The sequence below is a fragment of the Podarcis cretensis genome (genome assembly GCF_951804945.1).
Source record: "Podarcis cretensis genome assembly, chromosome: 14".
In the NCBI taxonomy this organism is placed as follows: domain Eukaryota; kingdom Metazoa; phylum Chordata; class Lepidosauria; order Squamata; family Lacertidae; genus Podarcis; species Podarcis cretensis.
In genome coordinates, this window is record NC_137183.1 from 32,595,799 (window position 1) to 32,610,609 (window position 14,811).

At 45.1% G+C, this 14,811-nt stretch overlaps 2 protein-coding genes across 15 annotated transcripts in view; one reads left to right on the forward strand and one right to left on the reverse strand.

Moving 5' to 3' along the window:
* The first annotated feature begins 1,694 nt into the window (after positions 1 to 1,694).
* Positions 1,695 to 14,179, forward strand: GNG13 (G protein subunit gamma 13). 12 transcript variants are annotated; one of them, XM_079952666.1, is made up of 4 exons: positions 2,295 to 2,400; positions 2,606 to 2,695; positions 11,589 to 11,704; positions 13,011 to 14,179. In XM_079952666.1, the coding sequence occupies exons 2-4, from the start codon at positions 2,663 to 2,665 to the stop codon at positions 13,114 to 13,116; spliced, it is 255 nt and encodes an 84-aa protein (XP_079808792.1). In that variant the 5' UTR covers positions 2,295 to 2,400; positions 2,606 to 2,662; the 3' UTR covers positions 13,117 to 14,179. The 12 variants fall into 12 exon arrangements, with proteins under 12 accessions (XP_079808797.1, XP_079808798.1, XP_079808792.1 ...); XM_079952665.1 differs by lacking the exon at positions 2,295 to 2,400 and adding an exon at positions 4,485 to 4,682 and having other exon boundaries at positions 2,427 to 2,695; XM_079952668.1 differs by lacking the exon at positions 2,295 to 2,400 and adding an exon at positions 4,485 to 4,682 and having other exon boundaries at positions 2,434 to 2,695; positions 11,558 to 11,704.
* Positions 14,175 to 14,811, reverse strand: part of CHTF18 (chromosome transmission fidelity factor 18) — a 34,754-nt gene continuing 34,117 nt past the window's right edge. For all 3 annotated transcript variants that reach the window (XM_079952489.1, XM_079952490.1, XM_079952488.1), the window contains one exon: positions 14,175 to 14,460. In XM_079952489.1, the coding sequence (XP_079808615.1) occupies positions 14,324 to 14,460 (137 nt within the window). In that variant the 3' untranslated portion in view covers positions 14,175 to 14,323. The remainder of the gene's footprint in view (positions 14,461 to 14,811) is intronic.

A 14,811-nucleotide genomic window follows, 5' to 3' on the forward strand; every position in this document is an offset into this window, starting at 1 on the left:
TCCCTTCTTGTTGTACTCAAACCTCTGCTTGTTTTAAATTGCCACTTTTCTCCTTTGGGTTTTTCTACATCCCTGAATCATAAACTCAGAGTTAGAAGGTACCCTGAGGATCATCTACAGTACTCTCTTACAGGGATCAAACTTGCAACCTTGGTGTTATCAGCACCACGCTGTAACCGACTCAGCTATCCTGCTTTCCGCAAACCTCTGCTGTTATTTTAAACCACCTCTTTCCCCTCTCTGTGCCAGTTCCTTCTCACTCCCATGCTATGACCACTGGTATTGTGCAACTTGTCTACCCCATCCTAACCATACAAATCCAGGACTGAGATCAGGCACTGACTTCATTCAAATCCAGGGTTATGATGACGTGCTACAAATCCTCCAGTGGGAGCTGTGTGATGATAGCCTTATGCTTTCTTTGTATATAGGAAGAAATACAGTGGTACCTCGGGTTACATACGCTTCAGGTTACAGACACTTCAGGTTACAGAGTCCACTAACCCAAAAATAGTACCTGGGGTTAAGAACTTTGCTTCAGAATGAGAAGAGAAATCGTGCAGTGGTGGCACGGCGGCAGCGGGAGGCCCCATTAGCTAAAGTGGTGCTTCAGGTTAAGAACAGTTTCAGGTTAAGAACGGACCTCTAGAACGAATTAAGTTCTTAACCTGAGGTACCATTGTACATGCTTTAATTTTGAAGGGTTCCCTCCCCCATTCATCTTTTTCCAAATAAACATACCAAAACAAACTATATTTATGACCTATGTTGCCAAGCAATTAAGAGCCAACTTTGCAACTGGCTGGCAGATTAACAGATGGCTGGCAGTCATTGTATTACACACACACAATGTGTATTAACACACAAATGCAGTTCATCATTCCTTAATCTGTCATGCATAACCCAAAAGCTGGTGTATAGGAAAGCCTTTCGGGGGATGGTTCTTTGTTAATAGAGATGCTCTATCTTCTAAGGTAAATTAACAAAAGGATGATTCTGTGGATTTTTGGTCTGTTTTGAATTTTCCTCTTATTTTCAAGTGTGTGTGTGTGTATGTATGAGTTATACTCTGATATATTAGCCATGACGGCTATGCTCTGCCTTCACGGTCAGAAGCAGCAATGCTTCTGAATACCAGTTGCTAGAAACCACAGGCAGGGAGAGTTGCTCTTGTCCCCGGGTCCTGCTTTCAGGCTTTCAACTCGGGCATCTGGTTGGCCACTGTGAGAATAGGATGTTGGACTAGATGTGCCACTGGCCTGATCCTGCAGACTCTTATTTTCTTGTTAGTTAGCGCTATGAGCATATTCATGGAAATGGTAAACACCCTCCCATTTAGATAAACAATTGATTCATTTAGCTCCTTGTTTTTGACACTGCCTCGCAGCAACTTTCCGGGCTTTCAGAGAAATGTCCTCCCTAGAGACTGAACCCGGGGCCATTTGCATGGCAAAACATGTGCTTCGGGCCCTGGAGTAGAATGTGGCCCTCCAAACATCTGTACCTGGCCCTCGGGGCTTTCCCCAAGCCACGCTTCTCATGGGGTGCCTCAAGCACTTTCCCGAGGCTGAAATGTGCCCTAGAATTCCCGCAGGCCTCAAAAGTCTTATACGGAAATATCCAAAGCCTTTGGGTACCTGTGGTAGGAAGTTCCACTTGGTAAAAAAAAATGCTTGATGAACATTTACCACACTTTAACGGTGCCCACATTTTGTCATCTGAAGCTGCCACCTCTGCCTGCTACCTGTGAGATAGACAAATACCAGGTTGTTTTTCAGCGTGCAGAAAATCGCACTTGACAAACCCTCCGTGAGTGAGCAGCCCAGAGGCCATTTTGTTGATTGTCATTCCCATTTAAGAGGATGAAGACAGGGAGCCCTGTGGCAGCCGGCCCAACAAGAATGACGTCTTTCTCCAGAATGACGTCTTTCTCTGGGCAGCTACTTGGGGAGTTTGTGTGTGTTTTGCTGTCCCACTATAGTAAGATCTCCCAAAATCCAATAACCCACATCCCAACGTCACTTTGCTGCCACCAAAGCCCCACTCCCCAATCCCTTCTGATAATTGTTTTGAAAAGGCAGCGCTCGGAGATTACGCTGATGTCAAAACAGCTTGATAATCTGGTCTTTGGGGATCCGCTATCACTGACCTCTTTACCATAATAGCCACGTGGTGTCCCTGGGGGTGGGGAATGAGTTTTGACCTGCAGGGTGGAAGGCTCTGGAAGGAAGGCTTTGTTCTGGTGGAGGGGGGGGGGACTGCTGTTTGGGTCATGACCTACCAGCAAAAGTGTACCAGCAAAAAGCCTTTGCCATCTTGCTTTTTAATTTTTTTGCTTTATTTATCGTTCTTATACTCTTAAGATCCTCAAAGGATGTGCATTCCTCTATCTCCCCACGCGTGAGCATGCCTTCTCCCTTAGAACAGGGGTGGGGAATCTTTTTCAGCCCAAGGGCCACATTACCTCCTAGGCAGCCTCCCAAGGGCCACAGGGTGGTGGTGGGTGGGGCCAGAGGCAAAAGTGGCATAGCAACAAATGAACATTTTGCCTTTGTACAGCAAGCGAGATTCTGCATGCACCACTCTCCTCCATCCTGACAAGCAGCAGCCATTATCCAAATTCAAGGCCATGAATTTCAGTCTTGACAGAAAATGCTCTTGAATGGGAAGCTGGGCAAATAGGAGGCTTGGTCAGGTAAAGAGGCCCAGAGCTATTTTATTTATTATCTTTTGTCTTTCCTGAGGGAGCTCTGGATAGCAAACAGCAAAGCAGTAAAACAATACGGTAACAAATGAAATATTTAAAAATGTTAAGAATGCATAGAAATATTTTAAAACATACCATTACTGTTAGTAATTTCAAGGTCACAGGGAACAGTAACTTTTAGCCATCAAATGCCTCAGTAAAGAGGAATATTTTTAAATTCCTGCTAAATGTTAGTAATGAGGGAGAGAGGCACACTCAGCTGGGAGGACGTTCTAGAAATGGGCAGCTACCACCAAGGAGGTTTTTTCGTGGTCTGACAGGCTTGATAATACTGGAGGCACTCTTTCAGGTATTTTGGTCCCCAGCTGTTTAGGACTTTTGTACACCAGTTCTAACACTTTGAAAAGGGTCTGGTAGCTTGCTACTCAGTGAGGCATTCTCAGAAGAACCAGTGACCCATGATCCCATTGGGCCGAGCCCCTCGCCAACTCAGCAGCCACATTCTGCATTAGCTGCAGCCTCAAGACCCAAGGGCAGCCCCATGGGTAATCTTTCATAATAAGGCATCCTGTGTGAGGCCAAAATTTGGTGCTCCCAAACGGATCTTCTCAATTTTGTACCCCCTCGGTCCAATGCCCTGTGTGAGGGAACCACCCGCACCACCCTAAATCTGGTGCTGGCCATGTCAAACACATTATATAAACCCTATAGGAGGGGGGGGGGTGATGCTCTTCTGATGCTCCCAGAGGTTAAGATCAGCAAAGAGGACCCTCTTGACAGTTCCTCTGCCCTCATAAGTAGTCTGGGAGAGGGCCTTCTCTGTGGGTTGCAGAATTCCCAATAGAGCTGTGTTTGGCACTTCATTGAATAACTTTTGGTGAATGCTGAAAATGCACCTCTTACACCACAGATCAGGCCAGAACAGAGTGGAGTGCCAGATAGACATGAGACTATGATTTTGAGAGGGGTCTACTCCAGGTCCTCCTGATAGAGGCAAAGGGGGGACCTTTTGGTAAAGATTATTGAAATTGGGCTTACATTTCCTATCCTGGCTGGGCCTATTACTAGCTTTGCATGGACCCTGCCTGAGATGTGTGTTTTCAGAGCCCATCCTATTCCTGTGACTGTGATCTGTTTTAACTTTTTAATTCTGGATTTTAAATTGCTGTAACCCACCCTGGAAAGTTCTAGTGAAGGAGTGAAGGATGGGCAATCTAGTAGTAGTAGTAGTAGTAGTAATAATAATAATAATAAAAAAAAATCAATCAGCCTACAGAGCCTTTTGGTAACTTCCCTGCCATGATGGCAATTGGTTTTATTTATTTATTTGCTAGGCCCAAGCAGGTGCACCAGAAATAGTGATATATAACACACTTGTTTTGCTTTTGCACACAGTGTGCACCTTTAGGTGTTCCTCACCCATCCCTCCAGGCCCCAGGGATGCAATTAAGGTGCTGTTCTTAAGAGAGAGGAAGAGGTATCTATGGCAGCCCAAGCATCCTTTGCCTCCATCCCAATCCCTCTAATGAGACAGCCACCTCAGCACCTTATCCCCATGGCTTTGTTTCAGCAGAACCTGTTGTAAGAGGGCATTTGGAGCAATCGCTACCCGCGGAAGACAAAGGGTGCACTTTCTCTTTCTCAGCTTATCTGGGCTCCAAGCTGCTAAACAGAGCACCCGCAGGAGGGAGGAGGCTGGGGGGGGGGGGATTTCTCATTATCCCTGTTCTTTCCCTTTTGGGAGGCAGCTGGGCAGACTTTAATAGATTACATTCAGGATTTCAGATTGTTAACAGCAACGGAGGGATCTGCTTGGAGAGGCAAACGTACGGCTGAAAGTCCTGGGAAGCTGTTTTGAGCCTTTCTGTAGGTGGACACAGTCTTCTTCAGTGGGGAAAATCTTCCTTTCACAAAGAAAAAGAACAAACACAACTTTTCCCCTTTGGTCTTTTAAGCCCATACTGCTTCTTCCAAGGTAGGTTGCTGGTTTTGACTTCTTTTATTAATAAAACATCATGCCAAATAGATGGGGTGAATATTTCTGGTTACAAATAAAATGGGATTGGTTTTGACCTCCAGACCAAGGCCTTTCCCCATCTCTACTCTTACAAATTTCTGACTTTTTATCATCTTTTCGCTGAATCTAAGCACGTTTTACTCAGAGTTGTTACACTGAAATCAATGAATCCAAGCTAGCTGTGTATTAATTTCAGTGAGTCTACTCTGAGTAGGGATAACATTGGATGTGGCCCATTGACTGGAAATTAATGATAATTAAAGGAAACTTCCATGTCTAGGAATAGTATACCTGCTGAGTATCAAGATGCTGGAGGAGGGGGCAAGCAAAAGCAGGTGGCTGCCACCTTCATGCTTCCAGAGACATCTGGTAGTTGGAACATAGGAAGCTGCCTTATACCAAGTCAGATGGTTGGTTCACCTAGTGTTTTCTACACTGACCGGCAGCGGCTCTCCATGAATTTAGACAGGAGTCTTTTCACAGCCCTTCCTGGAGATGCTGAGGATTGAACATGGGACCATCTGATGCTCTACCATTGAGCTAAAGGATGCAGCACTAGATAACCCCTTAAATCTCATCTGTAGGTTGCTTCCTGCAAGAGAGAAATGTATGTGTATTGCTGGCCTGGTTAACAGAGAGGGATGTTACTATTGAAAAAGGAACTTGTTTCTGCTTGGCATCTTTTAAGCAATGCTGACAATTATTTTTACTTTAAAATATGTATCATCTTTTCCAACAACAAAATGGTGCTCATTCCTATGCCTTTTGGTGTTTAGCAGCAGAAGCAATCCCCATTTTTATCCTTGTAGACATGATGGTGTTATGATTTTTAAGTGAGTTTAAAATGAAAAATTGCACATATTTCTCAGGGTTGGCAAATGCTCCTTTTCCATTTTTTTTGTGTGTTCCGGCATATCAGCAATGTAGAAGCAGTTGTAAAGCATGGTATTATGGGTGAATGATGAAATGTTAAGTGTGTGCACATGGCTGTCTTACTGGGAGGCCCAGTGAAACCAGTAAGTCCAGGTTAGAAAACTCCCTAGATGCACTGCTGTTCTAGAGCAAGATCTAGACTCCTCCGCCATGCCACACAACCAGATACTGGATCCTGGGATGTGCCCCAGGATCTACTGCAGCCCCAGAGAATGACATCTGGGGAGGGCGTCTGAAATTTGCTGTCCTGTGTGGATTCATTTGAGCTCTTAAAGCTTGTTTGTTTTTCAACTGTGCCTTCACCCAGAGGGAGATGAAACGCAATGGACTAGCTGCGTTGGCACGGCCGACTGATGCACTCAAGGTCCCTGATGCTCTGGTGTGTTTGTTATGGAGGATGTTGTGCTGGGCATGGTTCTGCTAATCTTGGGTTAGCTCAACACTTGGGTGGAGTCTGGACTCCTGTTTTGGGCATAAAGCAACTGGGAACCTCTGCATGTGCAGAGCTGGTGCTGTACTACTGAACTAAGATCCCAGTCCTCATGGTTCTGAAGAAAGGGACAATTTAAATAGGAACATAGGAAGTCACTGAATACTAGTTGCACCATCTTGCCCAGTTTTGTGAACACTGACTGGCAGAGGCCCTCCAGGGTCTTAGCCTGGAGCCTTTCCTCAGCCTTCCCCAGAGATGCCAGGGATTAAATCAGGGACCCTCTGCATGCAAAGCAAGTGCTCCACCACTGAGCTAAAATTGCAGTCCTCATGGACTTGCGACCTTCTGCATGCAAAGCACCCGCTCCACCACTGAGCTTACCACCCTTTCCCAGAATAAATGGGCTTGGCTGTGCCTAATGGGGAGTTGTAGTCCAAAATCATTTGGAGGGCACCAGGTTGGGGAAGACTGCAATAGATGGTTGGGCTTATATCCACCTAAGTTAGGCACAGCATAGACCCATTGAAATTACTGAACTTGCTAGTCATGGCCAGTAATTTCAGTGGGGCTACACTGCTTAGAAATAACTTTGGGTACATCCTGATGTCCTTCGCCTTAGCAGATGTGACGCAGCATCTCCCTTGACCCGATAGCTTTTCATACTATTCAAATTGCAATCAAATCAGACCCGGAGATTGCTTAGTTAAATGGCAATGTGTGTGATGCATGCAAAGTGGCAGCCTTTTCAAGCCCTGGTGTGAGAGGACTGGGTTTCTACAGGGCAGGAGCTGGACTGCTAAGGTAGGTGTTTGTTCTCTGTTCACCCCTGCAAATATCTAGCCATTGAGACAGTCCATACTTGTCCAGAATCAGGTTCTTATAAAATTTATGATCTGTTTATTTCATAAGATAGTTTCTCATTTGTCTAGTCTTAAGTTGAGGAACGGCTAAGGGAGCTGGGCATGTTTAGCCTGGAGAAGAGGAGGTTAAGGGGTGATATGATAGCCATGTTCAAATATATAAAAGGATGTCACATATAGGAGGGAGAAAGGTTGTTTTCTGCTGCTCCAGAGAAGCGGACACGGAGGAAGAACTTCCTGACAGTAAGAGCTGTTCGACAGTGGAATTTGCTGCCAAGGAGTGTGGTGGAGTCTCCTTCTTTGGAGGTCTTTAAGCAGAGGCTTGACAACCATATGTCAGGAGTGCTCTGATGGTGTTTCCTGCTTGGCAGGGGGTTGGACTCGATGGCCCTTCTGGTCTCTTCCAACTCTATGATTCTATGATTATAAGTTTGGTTTGAGAATTTTTTTTTTAAAGCATGTTTAAAACATTTGGCATTTTAGTGCAAATTTCTCTCAATATGCCTGTTTGTATGCAATTTGGCTGAAATATACACATTTTGAAAAGCATTTCCCCCTAATGTCTATCCTTTGCATGCTGTATGCATTGTTATGTACACTTTAGCTGAGCTAGGGAATCAGGATTGTTTTCAAATTCTTCCTGAAAGTTGATAACGATGGAGACGGTCACACCTCATTAGGGAGCGCAGTTCATAACTGGAGAATTGCCGTTGAAAAGACCTTGTCATGGGTCAAATATGAAAGACATATTTGCAGAAACAGATAGCAAGGAGACCTTAGCTGCAATATTGCTGGCATAGGCTCTCTCCTCTCCTCTCCTTGCCTGTTCCCAACCCCACCCTGTGCCAGTGAAAACTCTGGGGTTGGGAAAACAGCAGCTGTGCTTGAATGTAATATGTGGCCTTTCAGATTTAATTATGACTCTGTATGGTTTTAGACATCAAACATACATCGGTGTCATTTGCCCCTTCCTCTTTGGAGGCTTCCTGGCCAATACATTAGTTAGGAAGAAATGCATTTCTGGTGCATTTCTGGTTCCCTTCAGATGTTTTGGACTACAGCAATGAGTCCCATGTGCTGGCTGGAACAGATGGGTTTTGTGATCCAGAACTTCTGGAAGGTATCAAGCTGGATAAGACCTCAGTGCTATCAATGGATTCAATAGTTGGCCCCTCAGTTAAAAGACAGGTATAGAATTGTAGAGTTGGAAGGGACCCTCATGATCATCTAGTCCACCCCCTGCAATGCAAGAATAAGCTGCTGTCCCATACGGGGATCAAACCTGTGACCCTGGCATTATCAGCACCACACTCTAACCAACTGTTACTTGATTCAGTAATATAAATGTGGACGACAGTAATATGAACACAGATGCCCTTTGGGAGATAGCTCTGGTGTGTTATACCCAACTCAGAGTCGACCCATTAAAGTACATAAACCTAGGCTAACCATGCCCATTATTTGAATGGGTCTACTCTGAGTAAAATCAACACTGGTGATAACCCATTCTTAGCAGGAAATGGCACCCCAAAGGATTTATTTTTCATCCCCTAATCACAGAGCCAAAACCAACTTAAAAATAATAATGAAATATGGGTGGCATCCAGTGCCGGTCCTTCTCAGGGTAGACCCATTGAAGTTAATCAACATGACTAACATTAATTTCAGTGGGTCTGCTCTGAGTGGGATTCCTTAATGTACAGCCTCCCATTGATTAAGGAAGTAATAAACCAATGAATCAAATTCCCATTGATAAACCAACCAACAAAAGCTGCTCAGGCAGAACTGTTTGGCCAACAACTTGCAGTGTGTGGCTGTGTTAAACTGTGCCCCTTGGAAACAATCTGGCAATATGTTGGTTTTGTGAAGCTTAACCCCTACCTCTCCCCCCCCCCCCTCACATTTTGTTCACCATCAACCACAGTACTGCCAAACAGCGATTTGCTTAGGGATTTAATCTCTCATTTCCATCAAGCCAGCAACAGCTGCTTGCTCTCTTCCCCTCCCCTTCCTCAGACCCTCCTGCAGGAGACAGCATTTAGAAGGATTTGTTAGTTAAATGCTAATGCCATGAGATAAAACTATGCAAATCATAGGAAGGGGGGGGGAAGCATCACTTTCCCATAAGCCTGGCCCCACAGCCAACTTTGAAATACTGCGTATGCTGGGGTCATCCCCAGATAGATAGCGCCAACCTCAAAGGGCTTCCCAGCTCTGGATTTCAGAGTCATCACCAGGGACTCTCACACTCACCCCACAGGATTATTTGCAAAGGTGACATAGACTCCTTGTCTAATAGTGACTGCCAGCCCCTGCAAGTGCAGCAAAAGAACACACTGGCTTCCAGAGAAACTTTGCTTTTATTTTTATTTTTAACAGATCCATTTTCCTAGACCTTATGAAAACTGGTTTCTCAAATTCCATTTGCCAATGAGAGGCTGTGAGAGCCTTTGCTGAATGAGGATCCCAGTGGAGGTGTAGAGGGTCGCTTTAAGGGACCAAGGCAGCTCCTTGCCCCATAACTAAACCAACTTTTGCCATTTAATGCTATGCAAACAATGTCTAGTTTACTAAATGTATGCAGGACACAGCACTCACTCTTGGGAGGCAGATTACGTTGTTTTAAAATATACATAGTCTTGCCTTTAATCTGGGACAAAAGGCTCATGCTAGCTTTCCCAAGGAGTTCATTTTTTGAGTTGAGGGCCCTGGAAAATCTCCTCTCTGTACAATTTAAAGCAGGAGTGGGGAACTTCAGGCCCAGGAGTCAAATCTGGCCCTTCAGATTTCTCTATCCGGCCCTTTGGACTCTCTCCAGGCCACACTCCTCACTCTCCTTTCTTCACATCCTCCTTGAGTGTTTTTGCCTGGCTGGAACATGCCCTTGAACTCCTCCGACAGTATCTCTGGCTTGTCTGGATCGAGAAGAGAGATGTATTTGATCCCCACTCCCGGTTTAAAGGCATAGGAACTCTTTTTTGCTGGGCATTTGCCCACCCTCTCAAAGAGCCCCTCCCCCAAATCCACAAGGCTTAGGATGGCCACCTCTGACCTGAAAAACCCCCACGTAGCACAGTGAGACTTTGTGTGATTAGCAGAAATGTAATAGGTGAGATCATGGGGAATAATGTGGTGATGGGGGAAGAGCTTGACCTGTTGAGGTTATAGTGCCAAAGGCTTGTGGAGATGCAGAACCAGGGCAACCGGAGGCTCAAAGGGAGATTGATCATTACACCAAAGTTTGTCACCAGAGGTAGGAAAGGCACCAGCTACATCTGTTGTATTTCCACTTGTCAGCTTGCCCACAGCAACAGGCACCGACTCCTCCTGTGGTTACTATATATACAGTCATGAAAGATGATGTAGAATAATAGAATTGCAGAGTTGGAGGGGGACCCCCAAGAGTCATCTAGTCCAACCCCTGCAGTGCAGGACTTAAGGCACCCTGCACCAACTTGATGCCCTTCGGATGTTCTGTACTACTACTGCAACATCTCTTGCCCCTCCCGATTTTATTTTTAAATTTAGTTTTTGAGATTTTAATTTTTGCTCTGGGGAGTTGCTTCCTCTTTTTGTCTGTGTTTTTGTGGAAGGGTAGATTTTTTTTTCCTGCTTTTGTGGGTGTGATGGTGGAGGATCTGAGCATCACCAGTTTTTCCTTTTGTGAAATGGTTATTTTGTGATGGATTCAGGGGCACTGAGCTCAGAAGGCTGACTGGAAAGAAATTCCATCTCAGAGGGGAGAAGGTTCCTTCCTAGGGCCAACGTTTCAACCTGAGGTTGTGTTGGAAGCAGCAGATGTTTCAGGATGGTTTTGCAAACTGACCCACATCCAGTCCTTCCCCATCAGTGCTTGGGGAAACAAAGTATATGCAAAGGCAAGATCCAACATGGCCATTAGTCCCAATTTCCCTGATGCATCCATTGTGGGTGTTAACACCTCCTGTTCCCTCTCTAGAGCTCTGTCCTTTGAAAAGTTTTGCTTGATGCAAAGTCAGGCTATTTTACTTGATCAGCAGGCAGCCCGCCCTAGAGACAACTTGGACCAATTCTTATTTTTAGTTCAATCTTTCTTTAACCGACATTAGTCCCTTTGTAGCAAACTCAGGTGCTAAGAGCCAGCAGGATGCTGGGAAACGTGTGTGCACTGGAAGTATTGTTGTGGGTTCAGGATTTATCTCATTTTTAGGACATATTATTGAATGCTGTTGGTATGTTTGTTTTTATGTAACCCGTATATTTTTTCCTCTCTCTCAAATACAAGCTCTGAGGTTTGCAATATCTATAAACAATCTTAAAAAAATTAAGCTTGGGAGTGAGGGAAGAGGAAACTCAAAACACCAAAGTGTCCTGGGAGGGTTCAGTATGCTCAGGAGCCATGCAATGTTTAGTGTTAGTTGGAAAGGAAAGCATGGTTCAAAATCTCTGCCATGAAGCTTGCCGACCAACCTTAGCTCAGTCACTACTTCTTATACTCACAACAGTCCTGCTAAATAGGTTAGGGTAATTTCTTGCGGGGGGGGGGGGGGGCCTCCAGCATGCACTCCTTGGAAGAGGGACAAATAAACCAATTAAAATCTATTCACCATTTTTAATTTTCTGTCTAGGTTGACGCTTCTCCTTCTCTGACCCGAACAGCCACTGAGCCACGTCCCCATGGATGAATGGGAAGCCCCTCAGTGGAAGAAGGAAGTCGAAAGCCTTAAGTACCAGCTGGCTTACAAGAGGGAGATGTCCTCAAAAACGATCCCTGAGTGAGTCCACAAACAGCTTCCTTTCTTGCTGTTTCTCCTTCCTACCACCTTATACAGGGACACGGGTGGCGCTGTGGGTTAAACCACAGAGCCTAGGACTTGCTGATCAGAAGGTTGGCGGTTCGAATCCCCGTGATGGGGTGAGCTCCCGTTGCTCGGTCCCTACTCCTGCCAACCTAGCAGTTCAAAAGCACCTCAAAGTGCAAGTAGATAAATACCTTCCGGCGGGAAGGTAAACGGCGTTTCTGCGCGCTGCTCTGGTTTGCCAGAAGCGGCCTAGTCATGCTGGCCACATGACCCGGAAGCTGTATGCCGGCTCCCTCGGCCAATAAAGTAAGATGAGCGCCGCAACCCCAGAGTCGGCCACGACTGGACGAAATGGTCAGAGGTCCCTTTACCTTACCACCTTATACACACATGGCTAAGTGCATTCCACATAAGTAGAATCCAGCATACTAAGAACATCAGGCTTATTTTAAACCTCCCTCTCAGGTTTCTATTCCCAGTAGTGACAAAGATAGGCTTGAAATGGAGTTTGGGGGGGGGAACCTAATGTTGGGTACCTGCTTTGAATGTAGATGGTCCCAGGTTCAATCCCCAATGGCATCTCCGGGTAGGGCTGGGGCTCTGGCTGGAAACCCTGGAGAGCTGCTGCCAGTCAGTGTGAACAATACTGAGCTGCCAACACCATTCTGCATTGTATCCTTCTCTCTTGAGAAATCCTGGGGGCTGCTGTCCTATGAGAAAATGGAGGCTTTTGAGGGCAGAGATACTCTGCCACCCTCAAAATCCTCTAGCTGTGTGTTTCCTGCTGGCAAACGTATTTAAAAGCTACTCAGGAACATGAATCTTAAGAATGAAGAGCTTTCCCTAAGATATTTGGCTCTAGAAATACACATCACAGCAACAGAAATAGATGTAGGCCTGGGATCTTTCTAGGTACCCGAGAAGCTTCAGTTCACAAGCCAGCAAGTTTTTATCTATGTAGAGAGTGCCTCTGGGTACAATAAGATGGTATGTGGTTGGGGTCTCACTGGCCCAGCACTCTGATGTCAACCCATCTACCTTGTAAAGCTGGTGTACTTAGCCTGCGGCCTCCAGATGATGCTGAACTTCAACTTCCCAGTGAGTGTGGCCATAGATGATGGGGAGTTATAATTCAGCAGATTTTTTTTTTGTTAAGTTTAAAAAAAGGGAAAGAAGGACATGAGATTTGGGACCAGGCCCAAGATACTCTGGACTCAGCCAGACATTGGCCTAATACTGCAACGAGGGAAGACCCTCATGTATTCTCTTTCCACCCTAGATTTCTTAAGTGGATAGAAGATGGCATTCCAGAAGATCCATTTCTGAACCCAGAGCTGATGAAGAACAATCCGTGGGTGGAAAAGGGGAAATGCACCATCCTCTAACCCATTGCCTCCCAAAATTTCGTCCACAATAAATAAAAATGGCTTCCTTTGTTGATACTCAAAATTGCATGAAAACTTAATGTATAAAGTTTTTATTTTAGTTCCACACTATGGCTAAACTCACACTTTACCCCCAACCCCCTTGCTAGCACAGTTTAGTTCATATAGTGGCTAATTAAAGGTTTCCCTCATTTGTATGATTTGGGGACGAGCATTCTCTCTCCCCCTGGGTTAAAATGGGAGGTGCACTTTAAACCATCAACATACAGATTTCACAGAACTGGCAGGCACCCTCCCTGCAACTGTACAATCAAGTCCATTGCACCCCCTTCCAAATCCAACTTTCACCCCTTTGCCTAGGGGGACAGGGGCTCAGGAATACCTGTGTACTTTCTGCAGCAATGGTGATGCTTCTTGGGGTTCCCTTCTACCCACCAGCTATGGTCTGGGCTGCATGAGAGAATCCAGGTGTATGTAGAATTGCTTCCCTCCTGTTCGTATGTTGGCAGTGCTAGGTAGCAGAATCCGTGCTGAACGAGGTCTTCCAGTCTTGACAGATGGACATATCTAAGAGTGGATCACCCTTTCTCAAGGCATGTCACACTCTGTCCTAGTGGCACACTGGTGGGTGCCCCTGTTCACCAATTGGGAAAAATCACTGAAGAGAGTACGGATGTGAAAGAGACCCCACTGTTTTGAATTTTGGCACCACCATCTGGGAAGATACAGGGACATTGGATGCAGCACAGGGTAATAAAATGGTAGAGTTGGGAGGGACCCAAAAGAATAATCTAAACCAACCCCCTTCAATGCAAGAATCACAACAAAAACTAAGCAAAATTTGCAGCTTTATGAACCCTGTAGTTTCTCTTTCCTATACACCTGCAATTCTTTTTTTGTCTTTTTAGGGGGGACTTGTAAAGGAACAACAAGTTTTATAAAATAATTTTTGATTACTTTAAATACTTTTTTTGTATCTTGTAGGATATACCGTTTTGCAGTTAAAAAAAAAGCTAAGCAAATGTGACAAGGGCTTCTAAGCAAAATAAAGAAAGTGATACTGTGCATGTCTCAAATTTATTCCTTTCTTTTTATATATAAAACAGGATTCAATACAAAAGCATACATAAACATTTTTGTTCAAAATATCCTTACATGGTACCCACATGCCAGCTGACTCACGTGCTGCCTGCCCACGTTTCAATCACTAGAACAAATCTTTAATGTAAATATTTCTCCGAACTGCATTGGAGACGCCTTCGTTGAACCGGAACCAAACATCGCTCTGCCCAACAGCCTTCCCAATTTGTTTTTCTATTCGGTTTTTCTCAGGTTCCTGATTGGCTGTTGGGAAAGTTGGAAAAGAAAGACGTAATATTGATGAAGGAATTTTCAGGGATGGGAGCCTATGGTCCTTCAGATGTTCTTAACTGCCAACTTCCATCAGTCCCAGCCAGCATGACTAATGGTCAAGGAAAATGGGAGTTGTAGTCCAATAACATGTGGAGAGCCACAAATGTTCCATTAGTGCTGCAAACTGATTATGCAACAGACTGAGTGGGGATCTGAACCCTGATCTCCCAGGTCTTGGATCATCACTCTTAACCACTACACTACAGAGGCAAAGCCAGGACAAAGAGGTTCAACCTCAGCATTTGCCCAAAGCTGTATAATGAAGGCACCAGGTGGACCTCT

Excerpts from the sequence above, each read along its gene's own strand:
- GNG13 (XM_079952666.1), top strand. The coding sequence starts at position 2,663 with ATGGGAAGCTGGGCAAATAGGAGGCTTGGTCAG. Across the intron at positions 2,696-11,588 it reads CAAATAGGAGGCTTGGTCAG|CCACTGAGCCACGTCCCCAT; the intron begins GTAAAGAGGCCC and ends TGACCCGAACAG. Across the intron at positions 11,705-13,010 it reads TCCTCAAAAACGATCCCTGA|ATTTCTTAAGTGGATAGAAG; the intron begins GTGAGTCCACAA and ends TTTCCACCCTAG.